This window comes from Rhinoderma darwinii, chromosome 5, assembly GCF_050947455.1.
Source record: "Rhinoderma darwinii isolate aRhiDar2 chromosome 5, aRhiDar2.hap1, whole genome shotgun sequence".
In the NCBI taxonomy this organism is placed as follows: domain Eukaryota; kingdom Metazoa; phylum Chordata; class Amphibia; order Anura; family Rhinodermatidae; genus Rhinoderma; species Rhinoderma darwinii.
Window position 1 is genome coordinate 335,826,056 of NC_134691.1, and position 21,035 is coordinate 335,847,090.

Consider the following 21,035-nt stretch of genomic DNA (forward strand, 5'->3'; position numbering starts at 1 on the left):
CTCCAGTCCGGCCTCCCAGGATGACGTTTAAGTCTAAGTGACGGCTGCAGCCAATCACAGGCCAAGCACAGGCTGCAGCGGTCACATGGACTGGTGCGTCATCCAGGGAGGTCGGGCTGGATGCCGAAAGAGGGACGCGTCACCAAGACAACGGCCGGTAAGTATGAAATTCTTTTACTTTCCCTAGGGAAAGTGCTGTCCCTTCTCTCTATCCTGCACTGATAGGGAGAAGGGAAGCACTTTTCCCGCAGTCCGCAGCAGCTAGTCCGCATCAATTTTCTGCACATTTTGTGCAGATCCGCAGCAGAATCTGCAACGCAGATTCTGTGCGGCATTGATGCGGACAGTTGCGGAGGAATTCCGCCACGTCTGGCCGTGCCCTTATAGTAGTTATATTCTTGTATATAGGAGCAGTATTATAGTAGTTATATTTTTGTATATAGGGGGCAGTATTATAGTAGTTATATTCTTGTATATAGGGGGCAGTATTATAGTAATTATATTCTTGTATATAGGAGCAGTATTATAGTAGTTATATTCTTGTATATAGGGAGCAGTATTATAGTAGTTATATTCTTGTATATAGGTGCAGTATTATAGTAGTTATATTCTTGTATATAGGGGGCAGTATTATAGTAGTTATATTCTTGTATATAGTGGGCAGTATTATAGTAGTTCTATTCTTATATATAGCGGTAGTATTATAGTAGTTATATTCTTGTATAGAGGGGCAGTATTATAGTAGTTATATTCTTGTATATAGAGGGCAGTATTATAGTAGTTATATTCTTGTATATAGGGGGCAGTATTATAGTAGTTATATTCTTGTACATAGGAGCAGTATTATAGTAGTTATATTCTTGTATATAGGGGCAGTATTATAGTAGTTATATTCTTGTATATAGGGGGCAGTATTATAGTAGTTATATTCTTGTATATAGGGGGCAGTATTATAGTAGTTATATTCTTGTATATAGGGGGCAGTATTATAGTAGTTATATTCTTGTATATAGGAGGCAGTATTATAGTAGTTATATTCTTGTATATAGGGCAGTATTATAGTAGTTATATTCTTGTATATAGGGGCAGTATTATAGTAGTTATATTCTTGTATATAGGGAGCAGTATTATAGTAGTTATATTCTTGTATATAGGGGGCAGTATTATAGTAGTTATATTCTTGTATATAGGGGCAGTATTATAGTAGTTATATTCTTGTATATAGGGGGCATTATAAAAATGAGGCATGTCCTTGGGAAAACGGCGCTGAACTGGAAATATAGTCAAATAGCAAATTTAACAAAAATACTGCTGATATTTGTTGTGTCCAACCTCTTTAAGACAATGACTGAATGGATTTGTAAAGTAACAAAGCCAGGAATGTGCTCATCTATTATTACGCTCGTAATTACAAGAATCGTACATACTCACTTATATTTTTTTTATTTTAATTTTTAAACTCAACCAATTATACCAAAGAGAACCTATGGGGTTGAGCCCAACTATAAATGAGCATCTGCTTTAAAACTTGACAGTTTCTTTGGTGAATTTGTCTGTATTCACACCAAGAAGCTGAAATGAATGCCTTTTTCCCTCACCGTACTGTAAATGTAAGGTGTATGGTGAATACATCTGCATAATCATGTGAGGGATCGACACCCTCTCCATACAGCTCATAGAAGGTTACAACCGCTTACTGCTCGTTCAGGATGCGATAATGTTTCCACTCTATATAACTTGTCATTTGCTCATTTCATTCTTGGGCTAAATATTCTGCAGATTTTCAGATTCTTATCTGTTACCTGAAGTCTCTGCCATGGAAACTTTCTTCATGGGAAGTACAACAATATGGAGGTCACTAGGACCCTGCAAAAGTACCAAACGCTACACAGTATCAATATGGTTCCAGAAAGGACATTGTGGTCAAAATAGTTGTGTACTTTTAAGACACTTTTTTTATTTGTAATATTTTTGGAGGGGGGGGGGGTTAGTAAATATATAACTAATGGGGTGTTGCAATAGATATATATATTATTTTTTTTCACATTGGCTTATGTACACTGGGATCTCAAAGTCATCAAAAGTCTATTAGTACAGTATATACATATATATACATACATACACATATATACATATATATTGTACTAATACACTTTTGATGACTTTGAGATCCCAGTGTACGTAAGTCAATGTGAAAGAAAATAAATATATATATCTATTGCAACACCCCATTATTTATATATTTACTAACCCCCCCCCCTCCAAAAATAATCTCCCTGTCACAGCACCCCTAGTGGTAGGGTATATATAGGGTATATATATATACACCCTACCACTAGGGGTGCTGTGACAGGGAGATCCTTAGTTCCTACTGGAAACTAAAGGGTTTTTTTTTTTGTTAAGGAAATCCCAGAGGAGTTTTCTCAGATTCAATGACTTCAATCAATCTAAAATTGGATGGATTTTATTTTTTAATAACTTCCTGTTAAGCCAGTTTCTTATTATGAAGGGATATGTGGCATATCTGACGCCGCTTATCTCTGGGATGCCATTGTAGAACTTGTACATGCCCAATCTACTCTAAATGGGTAAGGGGTGCTACGAATGGCCATAGACTGGTCAAATCTGAACTAGTGCCCATAAGGACACCCGATCACTAATAAATGTCAGTGAAGAGAAAAACTCCCTGGCACTACCCAATAGGAGGAAATCCTCTCATTTTCTGAATACATCTGCCAACCTGTCTAATACAAACCCAACAACCCAATTAATGGTGGATTTTGCGTCCCTCCAGCGAGCCAAAGCTTCTTCTCCTAACTAAATCCTCACATCTTTATCCGTGTCAAATTCTTAAAGCTACAGTAGCAATGTGTGTGAACACAGCATTCATTTCAGGTTGTGTCCCTTTAAGAAACAGAACGTCAAGTTTATAAAGGAAAATTCTCCCAAGCGTATCCATGTACGCCCGCAAGTAATGACTGTCAGCTTTAATGGTGGATCTAGTCCTCGGAGTGTACACAATGGAGCACATGCAAACGTTAACTGTCTCCACAAATATTAACAGTGCGCAGTGTAAAGAGAACGCTGAGCTGTGTTTGACATGAATAAAGCAAACGGATTTGCCATCCTATGCCCGTCCAGGCTGCGGGTAATTAGCACTTTCAGAGCAAAACCCTCCAGATCTCAAATAAGATGAAAATGCAACCCCCAGGGCAGAAAAAAATACTTAAAGGGTCTATTCCCAGAGACCCCGTAATTATTTGCTTCATTCGGCTTTAGAGTGTATATTTTCTGTGTACTTTCACAATTCCATATAATATAACAATCTCCGATCAGGATCTGTTCATCCTGAGCCTCCTGGTTCATGAAAAGAACCAGAATAGAAAGTGCAGTAGGAAAAAGGGATCAGATTGGACACAGGAGTAATGTCTCATCAGAAGGGCCATTTCCCAGGCCCACGTTCTGCCAATTTAAAGGAGCCCATCAGCAATAGCCTTAAAGGGCCCCATATAAAACCGGACATGTTACTATGTAACAAACAGATGCAGAAATGAAACATTAAATTTGACAGGATAACAATCACTACACAGCAGTAGTCTGCAGCCTGACATTCAACAACAGTTGTGAGACTACAACTCCCACCATGCCCTGCCAATCTTCACTGGGATCAGCGACATTAAGTGCAGAAACTCCCTGCCCCCATGATCACTACTTGATGTCACAGATCTCCAGTGCGGAGAACCACCAGAGAAATTTGTGACTGGTATTAGCGCTCCTCTTATAAGGCCTTGTTCACACGCTGCAAATTTGCATGCAGTTTTTAAGCCCAAACCAGAATTGGATCCTGAAGAGAAGATCTTTAAGGCCTTCCTTTATATATTTTTTCTGTTTCGGTTTCATTCCTGGTTTTGGCTTAAGAAATACATGCAAATCTTCACTGTGTGAACAAGGCCTAATGCTGTTGCACTATTATAAGCTACAGAATTTAGGGTTAGTTGCCCTTTAAATATATACTTTAGATTTTTCAGAGTAGATATGAAGATGGTGATACTATTCTGAAATATAGAACTAAGGCTGGGTTCACACGCTGCACCATTTAACTGCAGTTTTAAAAAAAGGTGAGTTTTGCCGCAGTTCACGGCAAAAAGAAGCATTTTAACTCCGACATGAAAACCCAGCCTGACTTTATTGATATAATTCAGCATGTGATCTGCCATCTTCACATTAACCACTCATTTCAGAGTAGAATTCATGTATATCCAGATGTAGCAGAGCTGAGTCAGTCATTTAATTTTTTGGGAGTTGTATCATTTGTGCGGTTCTATTATGTAAAACCCCAAGTAATAGTTTATAATAGGACCATGAATTGTGACAAGTTCAACTCTACGGCTACTTCCATATAATGTGTTATCTGGATTTTTCCATAGGACTGCATGTAAAACTGCTACAGTATGTAAAAACAACGTACAAAATAAACAATGACAAATTTATCTCTGCTACTTATGTATAATAACTTATGCCCAATGACAACTTCAGTCCTGTTTCATAAATCCTGCCAAATGACTACCTCGGCTCTGCTATACCTGTGTCGTGTCATGCCAAATTACAAACTCAGCTCTGAAATATCTGCATCGTGAGTCGTGCCAAAGGACTATCTCAGCTCTACTATAGCTGTATCATCAGTGTTGAGAAATGACAACTTCAGCTCACCTGTGTCGTAAGTTGTGCCAATTGACAGACTCGGCTCTGCTGCATATGACAAGCGCAACACTGCGATGTGAACAGAAACTATAGAAGCATACACCGAACCATAAGGACTTTGTACAGGTTGCATGACAATTATTACAGTAATTCATAGCAGCGCATTCAGGATTAATGTGAATTTAAAGCAAAACCACAAACCCCGGCAGTAAAATAATCAATTGAGCTGCAAAGAAAAAAAAAATATCCTTCAAGACTCCTTGACGTGGCGTAAAAGAAGGAACGCTACTGATTATGAACTGTAATGACCTCTAATGTAAAACATTCAGGGGAACTACAATGGGTCATAAAAAGATATAACAGGATGATAAATATGTCGCTGTTGTCCCTTGGAAACCATCAGCAAGCAGTCTCCATCTTGATTATAGGTTTGCCAGACTTCACCTAGAGCACATGGACTTAGGGTGGCATTTTGTTAATAAAGGACCACCACAATACTGCGCGACTACAAATTCTCAGAAATGATGGGAGTAGTCAGTTTCTGCCTCAAAAAGTATCACCCCGCCCCCTTGGCATCTATTTTGAAAAAGGCCAGGACAGTGACTATGTTACCGGGGATAAATCTGTATGAAAGTAATGTAGTAATTATGGATCTTGTAGTGAATTCTATAAGATGTCAAAATGAATCTTTAAAAGGGATCGTCCAGTTTAGTAAACTCTTTCTATACACCCTATTAAGGAATTCTGGGGTGATGGAGGAGGGTCCTCTGTTCAGGATCCTCATCTCTTGACCATCTCCCTCATCTCTCTCTGGAGGACCTGTCCTGTCCTGCATTACACAGACAACACATTGATATGAATGGACTCTGTAATACTTAGTTTCTCCTGGGGTGGCACTGCAGGGAAACCGAACAATTACTGCCAGGTTTCCCCACAGATCACAACTGATCACTGGAGGTCCCAGCAGGAGGACACTCTGATGAGCTTACTGTTAAGGACCCTTGTAACAAGTAGTGATTGTCCAAAATTAGAACCCCTTTAATTTCTTCACCATCAGTCAAATGACAAAAGTTTTTCACATCATGGATCAACATGTAACTTTTTGGCTAACATTTTCAATAGTAGGACAGAGACTCACTGACGCCTCTGGTTGTTAAGGCTTTGCTCACATTTGCGTCAGATGATCATTTTGTCAAATTTGACGACGGACACCACGACAGAACACGGTCGTATGAAGTATTCAGCAAACCACGACGCAGAAGTGAACATGTCACATGAAGTGTTTCCCACCAGATGTTTTACGGGACAGCTGGTTATATTTAGGGTTCAGATATCGCAGGACACAAAAGGCAGTAAACAAAAAAAAAAAATCTACAATGTAACAAAGACAATGATCACACAAAAACTTTAAGAATGAGGGAACCCCTCCTGTGGTTGGTCAGTGCCCCTTTACCAAGGGTGATGTGAACCCCTCCAGCTCTACAACAAGGGAGGGGCCCAAGGGTCTTGCCGTCCACGTTTTCTTCAGGGGTCAGCAGAGATTTTCATTCTCAATATGAGAGTGCGGTGATATGAACTGGGCAGGGGGTATGTTGATTCTTGCAATGGGCATCATCTATTCTTTGTACACTATGTAGCTGCACTTCACCTGCACCACGCAGATATATATATATATATATAAAATACGATTAACCATCTAATCTCCTTAAGGCAACAGTTTATGAATCCGCAAGGTCTGAGCGTCCTACTATCACTCACTGCACCACTTCACATTAGTCCAGCTTTCAGGTCATGCTTACAAACACACAGTAAATATTGGATGTAAAGCACACAGATGTAGCAGAGCCAACTAAGGTAAAACTCTCTGTAGTACTCTAGTGTGTTATCTGTGACCTTACACAGGACTGCAGGTAAACCTACTGCATCATAGTAATCCTATAGTAATAAATTGATATATTCACCTCTGCTACATCTGTCCATGCAAACAAAGTAATCAATTAGCTGTAAAGTGGCTGCAAAAGGTCATATAGTAGAGAAGTCCAAGCTTCATTAGATTACATAGAGTACAAACAACAAGGTATATAACTTCAGGTTACAGAGAAACTCTTTCAATGGCGCAAACTCCTTAACAGCAGAGTAATGGAGGTGCATGGTACTGGTGGGGCAGAGTAATGGAGGTGCATGGTACTGGTGGGGCAGAGTAATGGAGGTGCATGGTACTGGTGGGGCAGAGTAATGGAGGTGCATGGTACTGGTGGGGCAGAGTAATGGAGGTGCATGGTACTGGTGGGGCAGAGTAATGGAGGTGCATGGTACTGGCGAGGCAGAGTAATGGAGGTACATGGTACTGGTGAGGCAGAGTAAAGGAGGTGCATGGTACTGGTGAGACAGAGTAATGGAGGTGCATGGTACTGGTGAGGCAGAGTAATGGAGGTGCATGGTACTGGTGAGGCAGAGTAAAGGAGGTGCATGGTACTGGTGAGGCAGAGTAATGGAGGTGCATGGTACTGGTGAGACAGAGTAAAGGAGGTGCATGGTACTGGTGAGACAGAGTAATGGAGGTACATGGTACTGGTGAGACAGAGTAAAGGAGGTGCATGGTACTGGTGAGGCAGAGTAAAGGAGGTGCATGGTACTGGTGAGACAGAGTAATGGAGGTACATGGTACTGGTGAGGCAGAGTAATGGAGGTGCATGGTACTGGTGAGGCAGAGTAATGGAGGTGCATGGTATAGGCGAGCAGAGTAAAGGAGGGGCATGGTACTGGTGAGGCAGAGTACTTACAGTTATCAGCTTGGTAGTCCGGAACAAACTGCTCATCATTGTCCGGGACTTGAGCTGTAGAAATGGAAGAGGACAGAAAATGATGTTTAAGTCAAAGTAAACATAAAAAATTGGATAAAACCCCGAGCCCAAAAAAAGAGCAAAAAATTACTTTTATACTGCAGAAACATGCACATGGGTGTGAGATAGATAGATAGATAGATAGATAGATAGATAGATAGATAGATAGATAGATAGATAGATAGATAGAGAGATAGATAGAGAGATAGATAGATATGAGATAGATAGATAGATAGATAGATAGATAGATAGATAGATAGATAGATAGATAGATAGATAGATAGATAGATAGATAGATAAGAGATAGATAGATATGAGATAGATAGATAGATAGATAGATAGATAGATAGATAGATAGATAGATAGATAGATAGATAGATAGATAGATAGATAGATAGATAGATCTATGCTACATATATTGAATATCATTACATAAATGTTCAGTTGTAGCAGAACTTGTTATCTGGCACAACCCATCCTGACATAACAGTTATCTGTGCTTTTGCATGGGACTGCAAGTAAACCTATAGTATCTCGATTCACAACAATGCTCCCCTAAGAGTTAAGTGACACATTGAGCTCTGCTATATCTGCACATCTACCTGTATATTTCTCTGTAGGACACATCTATTATACACAGACACGTGTTATTCCACTGTGATAACTTATCCCCCACACAGCGTTACATCCATCTATAGATCCACTGAATGGTCTGATTGTCCGCACATGTAGAACAGTCCATTGTGCTTTGTTTCTGCGAGCGATCGGATAGAATCGCTGTATATTTAGACCATAAAATAAAAGGTCATTGTGCGGCTCATTAGCGTTACAAATGTTTTTTGCTGCAAGCATTACGAGATGTCACTCTGGAAGTATCCAACGGAGACGCCGCCGGAGACACAGGACCAAAAGTTTTTGGAAAGTTCTACAAAGTCCACAGGAACTGATACAGTAGAAAACTATGGAAAACTTATTGAAACATCATTGAAGTTCTTTATCCAGCGCTCAGATAAGAAGATGAAATGTACCGTCACTTTAAGGTGTGACCCTGGATGCTCTAGAGCAGTGGTCTCCAACCTATAGGTCTCCATCATGCAGCTGTCAGAACATGCTGAGAGTTGTAGTATCACAAGATATGCGAGATAGTGTCCAGATGTGATAAGCAAATAGAGACAGACCCCAAGAGACTGACATCTGTAAGAGACCTACCCCAAGAGAATGACATCTGTAAGAGACCTACCCCAAGAGACTGACATCTGTAAGAGACCTACCCCAAGAGACTGACATCTGTAAGAGACCTACCCCAAGAGACTGACATCTGTAAGAGACCTACCCCAAGAGACTGACATCTGTAAGAGACCTACCCCAAGAGACTGACATCTGTAAGAGACCTACCCCAAGAGACTGACATCTGTAAGAGACCTACCCCAAGAGACTGACATCTGTAATAGAGACCTACCCCAAGAGACTGACATCTGTAATAAAGACCTACCCCAAGAGACAGACATATGTAATAGAGACCTACCCCAAGAGACTGACATCTGTAATAGAGACCTACCCCAAGAGACAGACATCTGCAATTGCAGTAAAAGGTGCTCCACAGTATTGACTGTCAGGGGGTGAAGACTTATGCACATGAAAGTTATGATTTTTGTCTTAATTATTATTTGTGTCAGAATATTTTTTTTTTCGCACCTTCAAAAGTAGTGGAAATGTTGTGTACAAATGGCACAGACCCCCCCCCCCCTCCAATCAATTTAATTCTAAGGATAGATAGATAGATAGATAGATAGATAGATAGATAGATAGATAGATAGATAGATAGATTGTAGTCCACTACTTTAGTGTCATGCACCACTTGTAAATAGAACTTTAACATACATAAATTATTGACGGGTGATGTCGGCCATTGTCACAATTTTGACCCGCAATACGACCATATAAGGAATTGTGAACAATAAGTAACTATGGTATTAAAACAAAATCAGGTACAATTCATCTAAATGTATAATAAAAAATAAATAAATAAAAATATTTTATGAAATCAACACAAATTGCTACACAAAAAAAAAAGAGAAGGACTTTTGCGTGTTAATAAAGTTGTACAAAAATTAAAAAAAATAATAAAATCCATATACACACACAATATAATCCACAATTACATTTTTGGGAAATGCCACTGAGCATTTGAATGACAGATCTGAGTAATGCAAACAAGTCATTAGTACTTCTATGGCACAAACAGAGTTAATGCTGCCAAATGGTCTCTGCTACATCATACTCGGATTACATACCCATCAATCCCAATAATGAGAAGGAAAAAGCAGAGGAGCTAAATATTAACCCATTCTCATCTGCAGGAGTCCTATATGTAAGAAACCTCTAGGACTGTCCAGATAGATGGATGGTAAACCCAAAGTCTATCTTCCTTCCATTTATAGATGAAGTCTATTGTTCCCTGTTATCAGCCATGTCATGACTGTAGTGTTCTTCAATGTGATGACAGAAGGAAGTCCATAAAACGTCCCTACACCTTTGGTCATATCTCTTGTGCGGAGAACCTCCAGATACAAATACATTAATAGGTGACGGATATCAGCACCTCCTTTCATTACAATACACTTCTATGGGATGTGGGCTTAAGGTTTAGTGGCCCTTATAAAAAGGGCCTGTTGGGGCAACACGAAATAGGTGGAAGCCAATTACCTGTGCAAACCTCACATTATAACTATAGGTCACAAACCGATGATAGATAGATAGATAGATAGATAGATAGATAGATAGATAGATAGATAGATAGATAGATAGATATGAGATAGATAGATAGATAGATAGATAGATAGATAGATAGATAGATAGATAGATAGATAGATAGATAGATAGACAGATAGATATGAGATAGATAGATAGATAGATAGATAGATATGAGATAGATAGATAGATAGATAGATAGATAGATATGAGATAGATAGATAGATAGATAGATAGATAGATAGATAGATAGATAGATGATAGATAGATAGATAGATAGATAGATAGATAGATAGATAGATAGATAGATAGATAGATAGATAGATAGATAGTTATGAGATAGATAGATAGATAGATAGATGATAGATAGATAGATAGATAGATAGATAGATAGATAGATAGATAGATAGATAGATAGATAGATAGATAGATAGATAGATCAGAAAATATAAATGGATTAATGGAGGCCGGTTTCAGCCATAATACGGCCACACTTTAAAATGTATATTTTGCCTCACCCTATGGTTATATTGAGCCGAGCTTAGATCATTATGGGGGGGGGGGGGGGTTTGGTTATCCAAGTTCAGCTCACTACCCCTATGGAGGGTATGGGTTTCTACAGGTATGGAAGTAAAAGTGCAGCCGTGTGAGAGCCTTCTTCCCCACAACCTCCATGAACATACCTGTGCAGTCAATGAGGCATGCTATTTCCATAGAATGGAGATAAGCGGCTGCCAAACTCTTTCCAGCACTGCTTATGAAAGGGTAAAATCCAATCATTGCGATCCTTGTTTCCACCGATGACCGATTCCTCCTGAGCCCATAGATATCAGATTGTTGTATCAGTGGGATCCGCCAATAATCATCTAATGTCTATGGCTGGGATTACACTATATACTATGAATGGATAGATATGGAACAATGACTTCCGGTGTATACAGCGGCCAATCAAATATTGGCAAGACAACATTCCCCAAACCTCATCTGCTCTAACACTACAGATCACAAACGGTTAAAAAAAATTAAGATATCATGTCCAATTTAAACTGCGGCCAATCAAACATTAACAAAAGTGACATCCATAAAGTCATCCACCAGAAGAAGGCCAACAAAACCTGCTACAACAGTACAGGCCGCAAACCATTAAAGCGACAGGTCACTGGGCTATGAGCCGAGACCCCCCCCCCTCCAATTTCTAGTATGACGGGGCCGGTGGCGCTCTTGGAATAACAAGATTCCTGAATCTCTAAATGTTTTGATGGATTTCCAATCGTAAAGACTTTAATGCCAATGTACAATAGATCACAAAAGGTTTATTGTCTCCAAACACTACCAAAGCAGCATTCAAAACAGGTGTATGTACATCAGTCTACAGTACGCTGCAGGAAGAGAGCTCGCATGTAATAACACTAGTGGTCACAAAGGGTTAAATTGGAAGTATGATGTGCGGAATACAACGTAGCCAAGAGCAATCGCCTCTGACACTTGATACATTCGGATACATTTGTCCACATTGCTGCAAAGCTTTCTCTGGAAACCTCAAAGTCCTGTATAGATGGATGGTTTCTAACATACAATCATATAATACCGTGCTAATAGCTATTTGGAGATGGAATCGGAAGCCTGTTTTCGCTTTATTATTAGCGGGTGCGGAGGTGGAGATGGGAGCTGCATTAACATCAACGTGCCAGTTCCAACCCACCCCCAAGATGTCACGCTTTTTACTAAATCAACAGAATCAAGGAAATATAATGGAGGCTTCAAAGGCACTCCTGACAAGACGTCTCAAAAAAACGTACAAAAGTGCGGCACAAATAAAAAAAAGAAAAGAAGCGGAAGCGGGCAAGGAAAGGGTTAACATTTTAATTAAAACGAGCTCTATCCACTGTAACAATGACCTGCAGCCAAAGAAGACAGAAGATGTATGAGTCACTCTCGCTGCCAGTGAATGAGACAGCTGATCCTGTGCAAGTTCTCAAGACAAGCGAGCGGGACCGGAGTTCTGCCTTCATTCACAAAAACACTCACAGAAGTCCACCACGAGCCACGCGCACCAACCACACGGCCGCTTCAGTGTCACACCCCAAGTCAAACTCCATCTACGTAGACACAGGCCGCAAAATAGACACCTAAAGGAGAACCCTAAAGGCTGGAGATTATAGAAGACCAGCAGCGTTATAACAGGAGCGGCCGATATCAGTCACATATAGTGAGGTCAGGCACATATATACGGATGTCAGTCACATATACAGAGGTCAGGCACATATATACAGATGTCAGGCACATATATACGGATGTCAGGCACATATATACGGATGTCAGGCACATATATATGGATGTCAGGCACATATATATGGATGCCAGGCACATATATATGGATGCCAGGCACATATATGGATGTCAGGCACATATATACGGATGTCAGTCACATATATATGGATGTCAGGCACATATATACGGATGTCAGTCACATATATACGGATGTCAGGCACATATATACGGATGTCAGGCACATATATACGGATGTCAGGCACACACATACGGATGTCAGTCACATATACGGAGGTCAGGCACATATATACGGATGTCAGTCACATATATACGGATGTCAGGCACATATATACGGATGTCAGTCACATATATACGGATGTCAGGCACATATATACGGATGTCAGGCACACACATACAGATGTCAGTCACATATACGGAGGTCAGGCACATATATACGGATGTCAGGCACATATATACGGATGTCAGGCACATATATACGGATGTCAGGCACACACATACGGATGTCAGTCACATATACGGAGGTCAGGCACATATATACGGATGTCAGGCACATATATACGGATGTCAGGCACATATATACGGATGTCAGGCACATATACGGATGTCAGGCACATATATACGGATGTCAGGCACATATATACGGATGTCAGACACATATATGGATGTCAGGCACATATATTCGGATGTAATTATTACTGGAGACAAAGTAGGGTTCCTGGGGGGCAGTGAGTCTTCTACACTTCATGTCACTCATCCAATTGAAGAACATTACAGTCAGCCTCGCCCCAGCCTGAACTGGCTGATAACAGAGGACAACAGATTGTATACACCTATCCTACAGTCAGCCTCTCCCTAGCCTTAAATGGCTGATAACAGGGGACAATTGATTATATACACCGGTCCTATAGTCAGTTGCTCTGAAGCTTGAACTGGCTGATAACAGGGGACAAAAGATGTATACACCTGTCCTTCATCCTGCTGCTCTGCTGCCCAAACTAGCTGATAACAGAGGACAACAGATTGTATACACCGGTCCTACAGTTGGCTGCACTGGTACCTGGACTGGCTGATAACAGGGGACAATAGATGTATACACCGGTCCTACAGTCAGCTATTCTGGTGCCTGAAATGGCTGATAACAGGGGACAATAGGGTACCTGCACAGCAGTTGGAGTGAAGGTAGACTTTTAGTCTATTATATGGTTCATTGCTCAGTTTTAGAAGGTTGTTCTGAGGAGGCTACAAGTGCAAGAATTTTGGCAAATATTTCAAAATAAATTCATTATTGGATCGTGTCTGGTTCGCGTAACCCCATTTTATATTTCCAGTCCCCCAAGCGGTTATCACTAGATTTGTGTTAGTAGTGTAGCGTCAAATGTTCATTTTTCCTTCAGAACTTTTTTGCCGCGAACCAAAAGAAATAAAAAAATTAAAAAAATCAGCACAGTAGCAAAAAACCAATCGCCCTCATGGGGCGTTCCCAGATGAAAGTGGTGAAGGGAAACGACCATAGCAATAACATTTTTTGGCCAATAGAAACATTCGAAAGCCGGATTCATTTTCTGACTGTTAGAAATACCGTATTCCCCTCCCGGGTTGGTTCACTGTAGATACAGAGTATTTCTCCGCCACTTGTTATTGGCCAATACGCCAAACGATTGCTCGGACTATATCCGGCAATAGTATTATAGCCCCAAAATCATCGGACTGCAGAAAGTTCAGCTAATAAACCACAATGTTACAAATAAATAATGTTACTATTTGATGGAATAAGTAACTGTGTATGCGAGTGAGCGTGCGAGTGAGCGTGCGAGTGAGCGGGCATACATACAAAAACAGCGGACCATACGCCCCAGATCCGACGAGCCTTATATTATTGCAATGTTCATTCTGAATAGGTTTTCATCTACTGACATATTTTGCTCCAGGAAGATTTCCATCAGGCAAAAAAACAATTAATTGTTACCAAAGTCTGAAAGTCTGTCGGATGAGAGTTGTAGTTTCTCCAACAGCTGGAGAGCCACAGGTTGTAGACCACGGACTATCGCTAATCGCTTGTTATCGTTTTAAATAAACAAATTTTTAAGTCTTTGGACGCCTGATCTGCTTTTACTTTGTAAATCTACCACAAAAAAAAACAAAAACATCCTCTATAAATCACCACCTGAATATTCACACCCAAAATTATTTCCAATTAACGCTGAACTAAGCATCGTGATAAATCACATCGAATCCGTTTCCCCTCACCAGGACACGGATTTGCGGAAAAAAACCGGTACGAGTGGAAACCTTGCCTCTAATAAGACTAGGGAGGGGGTATATACCCCCAACTGGTCTACTTATCTACATAAATCCAAAGTTTTTGAAGAATGCCATTTTAAAGGTCATAGTATTTAAAGCCCAAGAAAGCCAAGAAACCTGAGAATATAGAGCCATTGAAATAATACTAATAAGTACAAAATTAACACACAAAAAAAAATATCAAAAACTTAACATTTTTGTAATATTGGCTTTTGCTAGTTATACTAGTTCCTAGGATTCTATTATAAATCTCAGTTTCTTTCAATGCTAAATACTACTAATAATAATGGTATGAATGATCTTCCTCAAGTCCTTGAAGTATCGAAAATAAACTTACCAAGAACCTCGCAGCTCTCGGAGTCGATGCAGTTTGATCCATGCTCTACATGAATATCCTGTTCTCCAAGTGGTTTAGGAAATAGCTACATTACTACAAGCTATCCAAAAACTTACTGACCATAGAGTCGAGTCAACCCCCCTCCCCTACCTGGGCTGGTGGTCAACTGAGTATACAGACAAGAACTGATCTACATATCCTGTACACATTGCCCTTGATCCTTAATATTTCCGAAACAAAAATTTGGGTTTCAAAAAGTATTAAAAAAATGGCAAAAATAAAAAAATAAAAAGTCACATAAGGAAAACAACAAAGACAAGTAAAAAAAAAAGATAATAGTTTGACCCTAGAGGGAAGTCGATGAGTTTAACAGGAGTATCTTGGGAAAAAAAATGTGGTCTGTAAGACCCTATATGTTTCCATTAGGCTTTACATTCGATTATAAAAGATTCTATGGAACCTATTGGTAAAAACTAATTGGGTGTATAAGGTTTCATAATTCTATTTGAAAGGGAAAAAACTAAAATCAATAACTACGGAAATCATAAGATGATGGTCTAAACCTATAGGGCAGGGGATGGGTTAACCAGGATATGAATATATAAGACTCTAAGTATCATATTCCGTATCGAATGGTAGAACTCTAATGATATTAGAAAGGTTTAACCCTATGCAGGATATGAAGGTTTTAATTCAAAGAGCTGGTGACACTTAAGACACGATATCTTAACGTATGTAGGAGAACATTTTAGGTGCCCAATTGGCCCAGAGGAACCAATGTATGGAGAGGATGTCGACGCCTAGATCTTTCAAGGACTGTCAGAGCCATGGGTCCCTACTAAGTTCCGCAATACTTGTAATTATGCTTGAAGCTATGGAGTTTTTTGCTTAGTACATGGTAAAAATATGCAAAAATATAATAGTATGACAATCTTGGGTCCTAAAGGCTGAAATAATACACGGCTTTCCAATAGTGGAAAAGGGCCTACAAGTCATATTAAGAGCAACAATATTTCCAAAACTAAAAAGTTACAATTTTCATTAAGTCTGGTAAATAAAAAGGTCAAAAACAGACAACGATGTAAAGGGTCCTGACTGTTATAAATCTACTGCCAAATAATATCAAGATTTAATACGGTGATCGATAATAAAGGAGAATATTCATGCCAAGAGGTAGAAATAATAATAAATAATAATAATAATAATAATAATAATAATGATGATGATGATGTAGAAAAGATTTAGCCTCCAAGACACACAAATATTCACTTGTGCACAAGGTCTATAATAAAACTTGCCCCAACAGGTAACGTCTACACCTGGTGTTTCAACCACATTTCTGATTCATCTGCTTGACGACTTTTATGAAAGCGAACCAGTGGAAATAATTCTCAAACATCCTATAAAGGACAACCGTGACAAAAAAAAAATAATAATATATATATATAATAATACTCGAGATCCCATGATACTTGATATTTTTGGGTTATTGAATACTTTCCAGTTCTAACAAGTGAGAGTGTTCACACTACATTATTATATGTTGTGATACTCTATCGAAGCTAGAATAGTATCCAACTTTTACAGAAAAAAATAATTTCAACTTTTTTAAAATGAAAAAAATTTACAAAATTGATATTTGTTTTAAAAATAAACTTCTAGTTACAAGTATCTCATATAGTCAAGTGTTATTGCGTACATATGTTCCAAAGTGACGTTTTATTTAATCTTTTTAGTTCTAGCACTAAAAAAATGTAAAATTGAAATTCCACCAGGATAAAAAGTTGCAGTGATAAAATGTTACTGCAGATTTTACAGTCACCCCTTATACAATATATAGAAAATAGTCTTATGGAGTATGAAGCATTACCAAAGCAAAAATAGATGTAAAATCACTAGTCTACTCTCCGCATAGAACGGACAAACTCAGATTAGGAAACTAAACTTTATCCGTGCCAATAAAATGGAGAAATAATGTAACGCAATTACACAAGGCAGCAAAAATAGATGATAAAATCCAACAAAGCCTAAAATAAAAGCGATAAAGTGTAACAGGTTTATACATATAACAGCAGTATGAAGAATAAATAATTCTTAAAAATGTTTAACCCTTATGAAGAAATTGTAAAATAAAAAGAACAAAAAAAGTATAAAAAAAAAAAATATTTTAACAAAAATTGTCAAAAATAAAAATGCAAAATAAGGACAAAATAAATTATTACAAAAATACATAATAAATAGGTAGAATAAAATAAAAATGTCAAATAAAATATAATATCCAAAATCCATTCATACACACCTAGAGTCCTATGCTGTGCGCAAGGGGGAAAGAAGACACTGGCACTTAATTCTTGAAGCATCCCGTCCTCCTTAACTCAGGGATACCAATTTCTGCCATCAGAAAGCTGCTCTTCCAGAACACCAAAGAGTCATGTGTGCTGCTTAGAAGACAACAGCGAGCCCTGTCTGGCTGTATACAGTCTCTGGAGGTGCACTGATATAAACCTGATCAATTGCAATTAAAAACCTGAACAGAGGCTCAGAACTTCCAAGTCTTGCTGCATTAGTTCTTGCCAAAAGCAGATGTGATTGTGAGCTGGAAGCAATTTCTCCTGGTAATTTGTGATGACACTGGGTAGAGCAGCCCCTGAGTCCCCAAAGACAAACTCATCAGTCTCTCTAATGTATGCATGACACATGAGGTGGCTTTTTTAAAGCTCAATTAATTGGGCTGAACATTAAGACAGCAAGTTCAAGACTTTTTTTTTCTTCCTCCCTCCTACCCTGATCTCTGGGGTTAACATGTATTTTGTTTTTTTTTATTTTAGGATTTTTCTTACCTTCTGCAAGCCACGTCTCCTGCAACTGACTCAGATCTTGGAAAAGCTCTGTAGATAAAGTTCAATAGTTGCATTTTAATCCATCATGTATCCCATAGTGCCTATATAGAGATGTCAACCTGTCACTAAGTATCTTAATCAGGTCGCTGTGCCCCTCTATGGGAAAATGATAGTACGTTATGCCAGATCCCATTGATCTCTGAATATTTCTATACATTACATTGGCCATTACAACCTATAAGAGATTTCAGAATGGAACCTATAACAGATCTATAATGGGCCATGACTGGTAAATACTTGGAATAGGAAACCTAGACCATTATAGATGTTATAAGGAGGTCTAGACTAGGTGAGGGATAAAGACCAAGCACCTTCACAAAGGTGCCATATAATACAATGTTACAAGCACAGGTCAATAATATAGAAATACATATATAGTCACATCTAGTGTATGGGCCATGAATAGTCCTTAGATTTATAAACACAAAGCCTTGTACATCTGATCGCTCTCACCTTCTGAGTCATGAGCCAGGTCTCTATTTAAAAACTTTCTTTTCCTGCTATTCGTGGTTCTCTCATGGCAGATTGTCCCACTTTGATTCTAAAAACAGCAAGAATCAGAGTCTGAGACCAAATCAGCTCAACAGTGAGAAGAAGAAGAAGAAGCTTAGACACTCAGCAAGCAGTGGGAACATAAATAATCTCATTATATACCCATATTATATAGGGAGAAGCCTGCTGGGGGCTGCTGCAACATTGGAACATCTAGAAAGATAAACATTGCAAAAAAAATGTTACACTGTATTTACCTCTTGTGGAGGCTTTTGCTACATTGTAACAAATCTAAGACTAAATATTGTGATTCTATATTAACCTCTAAAGGTATACAGATAGGGTGTTTAGACTGGGAGCCCCACTGACACTTCTGTACAGCGCTGTGGAATAGGTTGGCACTAAAAAAAAGTAACAGAAATAAATGTAAAAAAACTTCTATTGGGGATTTTGCAACATATAAACTAATAGTCACATAAAGCAACACAGATTAACCCTTGACTGGTGCAAGTCATGGTTATATTTAGACACTTTATTAGTCCCTTTTGCTACAAAGAAACTAAATGGTAAACTTGATAAAGCAAATATTAAAACTTGATAAAGCAAATATTCTAAAACTCATTAACCCTTGACTGTAGGAAACTAAGGAGAACACGTAAGGAAAGACCCGTACAAGGTATACAGGTCTTATTAGTATTTATTGTGAGGCTCCTATGTTATATAAGCCCCTATTAGCGCAAACTAAGGTCAACGTTTAGAAAGCAACCACAACCTAGATAGGAAAGATAGAAGGTAAATATTGCAAAAGTCAAACAAGTATTGTATAAAGTTATAGAAAAAAGAAGAAAAAGGGAAAGTAGAGGAAGTGCAATAAGTTTCTAAACTTCTACAGTAACATGTGCATTGAAGCCACTCACATTGGGAACCATGTAAGGCACTTGCTGATCATAAAATCCATCCATCCTTGAGAGATTATATTTACACCAATCTTAAATCTGTTGCCTGCATTTATCTTGGTATTTTCTCAGGATCTGAGCTGCAAAGGGGAAACAAGATGGCAAAGGAAAAAAAAAAAATCATGAATGAGAGTCTTGCATTTGCATAGCTAATTAACCTTCAACAGTCCCATTCATAAAAATCCCTCCTCAGCACTCAGATACATTTGCATGAGAGGCTGTGGCTTCTGCCTAAAGGGGGGGGGGGGGAAATCATCAACAACAGGGCAAAGAGGAAATGATACAACCTGGCTATTCTGTATCTAGGTAGTGGGTACACCGCCCCCTCCCCTCCTCTACCGGGCTGCAAGTGGGAATCACTGATTTGCAAACGTGTGCACCACTAGTAATGGCGATCAAGATGATTTGCAGCGAGTAAGAGGAGGAAACATGGTCATTTCTTGCCTCTAAACTCCATAGGATTGAGCATCGCATGCAGGAAAGACAAAGTTGTTGCAAAAGACCCACCTGATGGCGACTTCTTGTACCAAACTCCTGGCAAATTTAATAAAAACCATTCATTATTTCCCAGGCACTTCCCCCAGTGCAGGCTGCAAGCTCCACTGACAGAGCTGGATTGTGTGGTTTTTCCTCTGCTTCTCCTCCAGGGGCCTCCTATCCAAACTACTGAGAGATCTCTCCCTCCCATTTGCTCTCTGTCTCTTTCACAGGATCAGATTTCTGACTGTCAGTCAAGCTTCCCTCTCTCCCCCACCCCCCTGATAAGGAAAACAATGGCTCCTGCCTGATCCCCCCCCCTCCTCCTGCTCCTCTACCCTCCTCCTGCTCCTCTAACCCCCTCCTCCCCCCGCAGGGGATCTGTCATTCTGACCTTTCCTCACCCTCACAGTGAAATTCGGAAATGCTTTTGTTTTTACTCCAGTTCTATTAACTTCCTAAAAAAAAATAAGCCTGGAAAGACAGACGTGAGACAGTTCTCCCCGGGGCACGAGGGGTTAAGCGGATACAAGTTGCACAGGAATTGCGCTGCTGGGAGTTTTGTAGTTTGCACTTGATATGTTATGTATGTCTTTTAATCCGGTATTTGATAATCCGGAAAGTCTGATAATCCGGCATGATTTTTTTTTTTTTTTTTTTTAAGCAGAAACTAAAGACTGAGCTGAGAGAAGAAATAAGGTGCTAAGGTTCCATGCATACGAGCGGGTTTTTTATCCGTAATTACGGATAATCTGCGGACCCATTCATTTCTATTGGCCACGGACACCTTTCCATATATTTACGGATGTGAGTCCGGGCCGTAGAAATGATCCGCAAAATATAGAACATGTCTTATTCCTGTCCGAAATTACGGCACAGATTCGCCCATAGAAGAAGTCTAAGGCCGGGTTCCAACGGGTCGGATATGATGCGTAAAAATCACACAACGTGTCCGACCTGGAACCCGCAGTACATTCCGTACGCA

At 39.3% G+C, this 21,035-nt stretch overlaps 1 protein-coding gene across 2 annotated transcripts in view; it reads right to left on the minus strand.

Moving 5' to 3' along the window:
- The window catches only part of ETV1 (ETS variant transcription factor 1), a 70,141-nt gene extending 49,864 nt beyond the window's left edge, over positions 1 to 20,277 (minus strand). Inside the window, exons 1-5 of one of the 2 annotated variants that reach the window (XM_075827767.1) lie at positions 20,081 to 20,277; positions 19,535 to 19,653; positions 18,579 to 18,666; positions 18,066 to 18,113; positions 7,485 to 7,538 (exon numbers count right to left, since the gene is read on the minus strand). In XM_075827767.1, coding sequence (XP_075683882.1) covers positions 7,485 to 7,538; positions 18,066 to 18,113; positions 18,579 to 18,666; positions 19,535 to 19,579 — 235 coding nt within the window. In that variant the 5' untranslated portion in view covers positions 19,580 to 19,653; positions 20,081 to 20,277. Of the gene's footprint in view, positions 1 to 7,484; positions 7,539 to 17,524; positions 17,867 to 18,065; positions 18,114 to 18,578; positions 18,667 to 19,534; positions 19,654 to 20,080 lie in introns of those variants that run through there. The other variant, XM_075827768.1, reaches the window with a different exon arrangement.
- Between the last annotated feature and the right edge of the window lie 758 nt (positions 20,278 to 21,035).